Source organism: Malania oleifera, chromosome 7, assembly GCF_029873635.1.
Source record: "Malania oleifera isolate guangnan ecotype guangnan chromosome 7, ASM2987363v1, whole genome shotgun sequence".
NCBI classification, from domain to species: domain Eukaryota; kingdom Viridiplantae; phylum Streptophyta; class Magnoliopsida; order Santalales; family Ximeniaceae; genus Malania; species Malania oleifera.
This window is the reverse complement of record NC_080423.1, coordinates 106,586,119-106,595,523: the sequence shown is the minus strand read 5'-3', so window position 1 is coordinate 106,595,523 and position 9,405 is coordinate 106,586,119. Positions and strand designations below refer to the sequence as shown.

Below are 9,405 nucleotides of genomic sequence, written 5' to 3'. Positions count from 1 at the left end.
ATCACATTGTGGATAAAAAAAATGTGTCTTTTGATTGACAACAAATTTATAAAAAAAAAAAAAAGCAATTCTTATATTATGTAAAATTGTGGATATTGTATCAATTTGTGAGCAAAACATCCTAATATTTTGAAGGTAAAATACCAAACATTTAAGATAAATAAATTTTCATACCATAAGATGAGTTAATGCCTACAATAATATTATTATAGACATTCAAAAAGAAATCCCAAATTCCTCAATTTTACAAGAAATTTAAAAAAATTCTATGAACATTAGAAGTTCCCAAAAATTCCATAAAAATGTCAAAAAAAATTTAAAATTGGTATAAAATGTTAATATTCCATAAACAAATCACACAAAAAAAATCATAAATTTTAAAATATCCTAAATATCATAAAAATCTAAAAATTAAATAGTCAGGAAATTCAATAAGATACATAAAATCAAAAAATGTTCATAAAAAACTCCAAAATTTTAAAATCCATAAAAAGCACAAAAGTTAAAATATCATCAAAAGATTCTAAAAATTATTTTAAAATAATAAAATTCTGAAAAATATAATAATTCGATAAATTTTTTAAAACACATCATAAGAACTTAAATTTCTTTAAAATTCAGAAGAAAAGACTAAAATATACCCAAAACATTATAAAAATTCATTAATTTAGATGACTCCAAAAGTACTATATCATGTAAAATCAATGACCAAACCGAATTAACCTAGTTTCCAATTTAAAAAATAAAAATCGAACTAAAGACTAATGACTCAAAAGGGGGGGGGGGAACCAACCAGTTTCACGAGTACACAAATGATGGGTGTAATCGAACTATAAGAGCTTCATGCAAATATCATTCCTTTTCAAATTCCCTAGACTTCATGATCAAAATCCATCCCATTTTAAACTCCACGTAAATGACAATTAATAGAAGACGACTCACAACTGAACAAAGTTTCAACATTCTGCCGCCTGCAACCACTGTAATAAACATCTACATTGCAATCCATGTAAATAACAAAGGCGGCAGATTGATTACACCTAACATTTACAAATTTCCAACTTTCGTACAAAAATTATTACACTGATGGATGAAGCAGCAGCTTTTATCCTGTGCATCGTCCCCGATCCATTCAACATCGTTTTCTTTCTTCCACCTCATGCTCATCAGAAGTACGCAAGTCCAAGAAAAATTGAGCCGTTAGAGAAATCAGGGGTTGGTAGAATTCTTAAATAGGGAGGGAGCTTCAAGATAGAACGGACCACTGAAGAAGCATGCATGGGATGATGCTACAATGTTCCATTTTTTCTTGAAACCACCAGCTGAGAAGTTTGTCCCAAGGGCCAAACCAATAGAGATATTATAGGTGGTGTTCAACATCATCCAGACAAAACCGGGATAAAACATACTACTAAGTCCCCAGTGCATCAGACAATAGCCTTCACTTTCTTAGTCTACCGATAAAAAATACCAAAAAAAAAGAAAAAAAAAAATCTTACTCTATGATTGCCATTTGAAATAGGATTCGGGATGGCATATACAGTTATTCAGTGTTGGAAACAAATCTTAAATTGTGATAAGATATTAAACTGAAAATGCAAATAAATTATCAAGGTTTAAACAACAACCAAATAAGAGGGAGGAAAACCTTCTGAGCACTGACATACCAGTTGAGTGCTTGCCAATTTCTATTAGATGTGGCGTTGATAACCCATTGTTACCCACAGAGATTGAAAATCTGAAACTTTTTAACTTCATACGGTAAGCACAAGTGTCTAGACGATGGTGAGATGAATAAAAAATATATAAATACGAGAACAAGAAATGATATGTCATAAATGCATAATGGTTGTACGAGTAGGCCCTTAACAGTCAAAATAGGTGGCTGTACAGAATAAATTATGTATTAAGAAGTTGCACACTACTCTTTACACCGCACAATCTTGAACCAAAAACAAGAAAACAGCAAGTTTCATTTCTCTAGAACATATCCTTTTTCTACCCAACAAAAAAGATAAAACAGAAGTTAATGAGACTAAAGTTCATTAGACTGGTTGTTTACACCAATATAGAAGAAAACAAGACAAGCCATATCTCAAGTATCAAACAAACAATCACATTGACCACATAACGGAAAAATGACAAAAGAGAACTTAAATTGAAAATTTGCTCCACGCAAGTTGCAAACCCAAATGAATTATTCAGGAGATCGCACCATTCCACCAATATAGAAGTGATAAAATCCTTCTCCATAACACATAATGCCAATAGAAATGTCTAAATTTGCTAGCTTTCTTCCCATTACATCCCAAAATATATATATGCGTGCTTGTTAGATAATGCAAAAGATACACATCATTTTAAAAGCACCAAAGAGTTTAAGAAGAAATAAAATAAATTCTACATCATTTTTGAACCATAAGATGTCTCACATGAGGGAAACTGCGATGCTCACATTCACGCAAACATAAGACCAGCAAAAAAAAAAAAATACCTTACAACACGTAACCTTTTCCTTCCTTTGGCCATAAAGGCAAACAGTGTCCCTTGCTTCACCTTATACCAGTGGTCTCTCGCAAACAAAGTTCAAATATGCAAATTAAAAGAAGTTCATGAATAACTGAAAGAGAAATACAGATACATTATGTGCAAGAGCCTAAAAACAACATTTGGAATTGAAATGGGACAAATTTACACAGATTTACAGAGTTTCATCTGGAACAGATTTAAAGGTGAAAACCCTTAAGGGCCAAAAAAAAAAAAAGAGATCAAATTGTCATATCATAATACCCCCACCTTGCAGCAAGAAGAGCAAAAGACTGTTATGATCGATAAAAATTACATATTGACATAGCCAGCAAATCAACCTCGCCAACTGGACAATGATCTGTGCAAGCACACCATTTATGTGCCTGCCAAGGAACAACATTAATATCTCACAGATGGTTTTGCAACTTTGCACACAAACAATGTCTCACCTCTGTTCTTGATATACTGTCAAAAGTAGTAAAAAAAACCAGAACCCCAAGATCATAATGTCTCTTTCTTAACCAAGGAAATTATCACTGCCTAGAAACCCTCGCCACAGCTCCTTCCTCTGCCTGTCTTCAATAAAGGATCCGGGCTCTTCACTGATCTTTGTGAAGGCCTAATAATTGAGCAAACAAAATGTTGAAGAGAAGTATGGCAAGTAGAGATCATTGCTCTAAATTTTCCAGGCTGTCAGTATTTCATATTTACGTGGTCAAGATACCTGTCTTGAGCATGTTGTACAGGAAAAGTAGGCATGAAATCTTTAGACTTGGGAAGAGGGACCTCATGGAACCAGATATGATTAAGAGCAGCTTCAGCTGTTATTCGCTGCATAAGAAATAATTTTTCATCAGAAATTAAAAAAAATTAAACGAGAAGCTCTTAGTTGATGCAAAATCATAATTCACAGTTCAATGTAGAATTTTACCTTATCAGGGTCATATGTTAGGAGTTTGCTCAACAAGTCAAATCCTGAATCAGAGAGAACTGGAGATCCTGTGAAAGATGCAGCAGGAAATACCTTACGCAACATATTATACCTGAAAATACATAAAGCCATGATTACTAAGCATGTTACGCACAGCATTCTGAGATAATCAACTAAAGCCCCACATGTTGACCCAGAACCAATATCATTGGGAAAAAAACAGTTGCTTTTTATTCCATTTAAAAAATAAATAACAGATAAATAAATGGTATACTTACGGTTGATTGAAAAAATTAGCTTTGGCACCAGGGAGTTCATAAAAGCCTGGCCATATTGCCTCATTTGGTGAGCCAAGAGTTCTGTAAATCTGCAATTGTTTGGAGGAAAATGCATTCTTGAAAAGACTGAAGAACCAGTTATCCAAACAAGCTCAACAGGAAAACAATAACTACCTTACGAAGCTGATCAACTTCAGTTTCACCCTTGAATAATGGCTCCTTCAATAATAATTCAGCCATTATGCAACCCACCGACCACATGTCAATTGCCGTTGAATATTGTTTTTCCCCCAGCAATAGTTCAGGTGCCCTGAAGCGCGCATGCACACAATAACGCTTAGCAAGTAATACAGTATTGATCCAATAAAATGTAGAGAAACCTAATTAAAATGAACTTCAATTGTTAATAATTTAAACCAAAGAATGTAGAGGACATGACAAGACCAATGAATTATTAAACAATCAGACCACCATGTATACATGGCAAAGAGATCAAACATGATTATGTGCAAAATTAACAAAATGGTACAACTAGAAAATATGAGAAATGGGACAACTAAAAGCCAATTGTCACAAATTTTAAGTCCAGCAAAATAAAATAACAGAAAACACAGCCAATGAAACCTTTTGCCCAACAACTGCCCTCCTAACAACAACAATGGCAAACAGAGAGTTAAATACAGTAATTATAAACAACTCAATGATGCTAATTTCAAGAGAGAAACAATGTGCTAACAAGTCTGGCCATTAAGAAAAGTAGTTCTGCCAACCATGCACTGGGTAGTGCCACAATATACAGAAAAGTAAACAACAAATGAGTACAATCATTAAGTTCAACAATACCTACGGAATTTCCTATCAAAAAATTTTTTAAAAAATAATAATAAAAATATTGTGCAAGGAATTCACACATAACATGTCATATAACATCTCTCTCTACACTTGGTACTACACGTGGGAGAAAACTTGGACTACAAGCGAGACCAAGGTTTGAACAAACTTCTATCAGATCAAGGTACTAATGAATGTGCTTGTTAGCATTTACTAACAGGCATAAATAATACTTGAATCGTACAGTTTGCTAAAAACAATTGCAACTTCCAGAAGATTCAAATATTGTCTTGCCAGCACTGCATCCAGTTTATCATGTTTTCAGCAAGATTAAAACATTCATACACGAGCCAAAGGATACCTGAAGTCATGTCAACTTAAATGGCTTAGAATGCTATTACTTAACAATGTAATCACAACACCAAAAATAAATAATAAATAAATAAATATGAACCAAAATTTTAAATAAATAAATAAATAAATAAAAATAAACCAAAGCCATAAGTTTGACATAGGCAAAGGAAAATCACAAAATGGGGAAGGAGAGAATTTTATGTAGTTAATGCACAAAATCAATGGAAAAAAGAAGAGAAGACAACAGAAAATGTAGGGAGAATGGAACTCACCTATACCACAATGTAACCACCAAAGGAGTATATGGTTTCAGCGGGCTACCATACTGGCGAGACAAACCAAAGTCACAGATTTTCAATTCACCCTTGTTATTCAAAAGAATATTGGATGTCTTTAAATCCCTATGAATCACCCAATTGTCATGAAGATACTTAACGCCTTCCAACAGCTGTAACATCAAGCATTTAACTTCGCTTGTACTAAAAGGCTGCTTCATCTTCTCCATCACCCCCTTGAGATCATGTTCCATGTAGTCCATCACCATAAAAACACCATCAGATTCATCTGTAACCACCTCTTTAACACCCACAATTGAAGGGTGATCAAAAGATAGAAGAATATTGATTTCCCTCAAAGATGACATAGGAAAACCTTCTCTTCCACTAGCTCTCCCCATCTTAACTTTCTTCAAAGCCATGGTCTCCCCAGTCTTCTTATCCCGGGCTTTATACACAACACCATAAGTGCCTTCATTTATTTTATTTAATCTCTCATATTCAAACACACTTCTACAGCTCTGTAGCATGTTTATGCTTCCTTGCATTGGACCTACAGGTTCTGCATCATCATCATTGTCACCATAGTAGTCGTCGTCATCATCAGAACTGGAATAAAAATTGTCAATGCCAGCATTTTCATCATGCTCCTTGTCAATCTCCATAAAATCATTCTTGTCTGATGCAAATTCAGAACATTCATCAGACTCTGATGATCTACTTCTATCTCCCTTTGAGTCCTCTCTCAGAAACTCTCCACACTCTGGACTCGAAGAACCCATATGAGAGACCATTCCTTGCCTTTTGGGCATATCTTCTTCATTGGAAAGATACAAATCCCTTGGAGAATCATTCTCAGATGCCCATCGTGAGGTTGAGATGTTGTGCACCCGCACACACTCTTCTTCCACTTGCTCTTTATCCCCACACCTCTCCTGAGACACCAGAGATGAAGAACCAACTCCGGTCCCCAAAGCTGCACTACACGCAGACCCATGAGGCACAGGAGATTCAACTGGTGAAATTTGCAATCCCCGAAGCTTGTTTTCTGCAACAGGATAAAGTCGAACTCTGGAATCAGAGGAAACATTCTGTGATTGACTATAACTCGGGGTGATGATTCTATTCTTTGATGAAACCCTCACTTCCGTCTTGTCTCCGTCCCACACAATTGGAGAGAACTTCCTTTTCTTATCTCGACTTGACTGCTCATTCTCGACCCTAGAAACCTCAGAATCCCTAAGCCCTAATTCATAAGCAACAGTATCATCAGACCTATATTCAATAAATTGGTCACGGCCGCCTCGACCTAATCTAAAACCACGATCGCGGGCCCCATAATAACCATGCTCCTTTTTTAAGTAATTCTTACAATCATCCCCCCTCCTCAACACATCACATCGCCCTGCCGCCATGCAGTCAACAACAACAACAACAACAACACTTCTTAATCAACAAATCCGAACAAACTCTAACCCTAGAAATCAACAATTCCACCCGATCTTCGTTTTTTTTTTTAGGATTTGAAAAACAAAAATATACCAGTACATAAAATTCAATTTGAAACCCTAGATATACAGAGATCACGTACCAGAACCGATTAAGAACAAAATAGAAAAAAACTGGACAACAAATAGGGAACTCGAACGGAACTGTAGAAAGATTTCGTTATCTGCTTCGGCAAGAATTGCAGAAGCAAAAGGCCTTACCAACGAGTAGACAAGCGATCGCCGGCGGTAGAAGGAAAGATCGACGAACGGAGATCTCGCCAGACAGTAGGGAGAATCGCCTTGAAACTTCGATCACGCGTTTTGAGGATACGAAGGAAGATGTAAAAGCAATCGTGCATATATATTGGTCCTGGATGCACGTGCTGATCACGTGTTTCGGTGGCAGCTGGCAAATCATTGCAATCCGTCAACGGCCGAAGAGTTCACCGCTTTCCCGTGAAACTTCCTTCTATATCTAAAAAGGTTGTTTGATATAGTTTTTATTATTATTTTTTTATGATAACAAATGTAATAAAAAGAATTAATTATAAATTATTTTAAAATGGTTAATTATGTTTTTATTGTTAATTTTTAATTATTATGATAAAAATTTAAAATTAAAAAAAAATGATATATACCTTTACTTATATGTAGTACTAGTATTTTTTTTATTACCAGTTTTAATTTGTAGGGATAAAGTTTAAAAAACTAAATTTAATAATAGATAAAAACACTAAGTTCACATATCAAAATTTTCATTAACCTCCTCTGAAATTAAAAAATATCACAAATTTTTCCAGAGATTTGTTAAAAACACATAAATCTCCTCTCAAAAGATTACGAAATATAAGGGGAGGTTTGATTTTTTTGAAAAATTTCAAGAAAGATCCTTAGGATTTTTAAAACTTAAGAAAAGTTTTAAAATTTTTAAAATCTCAGGAAACATCCCAATATTTTTGTCCCCAAGGTCAATATCTTTTGCACTTCAATAATTTGTAGTTGTTTTGTAATATGTTGTTATAATGTTTTAATATTCAAAATTGACTTTATAAATTACAATGTAAAAAGGCACTTGCTTTTTCTAAACTTTGACAAAAAAAAAATCACCTAATGTTTTGAAAATTTTGAAGACTTTCCCTAAGATTTTTTAAAATCCTATGAAATTTGTTAAAAAGACATAAACTTCTTTTATATTTGGTAAAAATATACACTTTTTGAGGGGCATAAATGTCCCAAAAAATTAACTGTAAAAGGAAGTTTATAAAATTTTTAAAATCTCATGACAGGTTTATGAGATTTTTGAAACCTCGTGAAAGTTTAGTGTCTTTTGTTATAAATTAAAATGAAAAAAAATTAAGATACATGTAAAAGATTGTTCTTGGTTTATTGAAAATTGAGTGTGATAATACAAAAATTAAGTGAATAATTGCAATTGATTTTTATAGAATTTTATAGTTTAATTCTTTGACATTTTTCTACAATTTTTAGTTTATAATAAACACACATTCAATTAAGTTTAAATTTTTTTGAGTTTTAAAATTTTGAATGAACAAATTATTAGTTTTTATTTTCAATTTTTTATTTCTGATTTTCATTTGTAACAAATTTTCAATGTAAGTTAATTAAATTCAGTTGAATACTTAATGTGTCATGCTGTATCACATTCTCTCACGCTATCTCTTTTTTCCTTCTGTCTATGTAGATGGAGGTCAGGTAGCTTAAGTATACTAACAATAATTGTTACACAATGATGTCTCACTACGATGCGGCACAGTAAAGTGAATTTTTTTTTTCTTCTATTTTTCTCATATTTTACTTTCAAATATTTTTTTAGTGATCGGCATAATTTAAGTATAATAAAAATAAATCAAAAAACAAACTAGCTAAAAGAAAATATTAGCCTTGGAGATGAAGAACCCCTATTGCATGACTAACACAATATCCTTTAAGAAGATCATAGGAGAATCCCCGTTTATCTGTTTGCGCTTATTGAGAAGTTTGGAATTTGCCTAATCATTTACTACTCAATTCACTTACTTAAGCACGTGATGGAGTTGTCAATGACAATCTCTTTGGATAGTGGAGAGTATATTTTCAATCAAGAACACATGAGGGTGATTTACGTCTTTCTTCGCTTGAATGAATCAAATCGTTTTAACCTTGATTCGATTATAAGCTTTCAAAGCTTTTCTCCAAGTCGCGGCATTCCTTGTTTTCGGTCCCCATAACTCTATTGTCATGTTAGATGCAACAACAATATGAATTGAAATCCACATATCAAAGCCCTGCTGCTTTTGCTTCACCTAGATTCCCAAAAGAACTCCTTTACTCCTTTCAACATTCAATTTCACCAGACCTACAACTTTGCTATTCCTGGATATCCAAATCTTATAATTTCATGTTAGAGAAGCAAAGTCAAATCTAACTTATAATATCTTGAGACCTACAAGGCCTTGAAATAGTCCCAAAGGACATGCATAATATTTTTCATTTCAAAGTTGCAAATATATGAAAGAGTAAAAATTATGATTTGTATGAAGAGCATTCATTTGTTAATATTCCCAATGTATTAACACCAAACTTCTAACTTTTCGCAAAATATTTATAGAAAATTGATATTTCTTTCTTTTACTTTATATTTGATGAGACATTAAATTTAAATTTATATTGAATTTAGAGAAGATATAAATAAGGATGAGCATAATTCAATTAAAACT

At 33.2% G+C, this 9,405-nt stretch overlaps 1 protein-coding gene across 1 annotated transcript; it reads right to left on the bottom strand.

Annotated features, from left to right (window-relative positions):
* Positions 1 to 2,645: 2,645 nt before the first annotated feature.
* Positions 2,646 to 7,106, bottom strand: LOC131160999 (cyclin-dependent kinase G-2-like). Its single transcript, XM_058116859.1, has 7 exons — positions 6,908 to 7,106; positions 5,196 to 6,603; positions 3,913 to 4,048; positions 3,739 to 3,827; positions 3,461 to 3,572; positions 3,254 to 3,360; positions 2,646 to 3,148 (listed from the first exon to the last, which is right to left on the bottom strand). Exons 1-7 carry the CDS (start codon positions 7,104 to 7,106, stop codon positions 3,070 to 3,072), a joined length of 2,130 nt encoding a protein of 709 aa, XP_057972842.1. The 3' UTR covers positions 2,646 to 3,069.
* Positions 7,107 to 9,405: the final 2,299 nt, after the last annotated feature.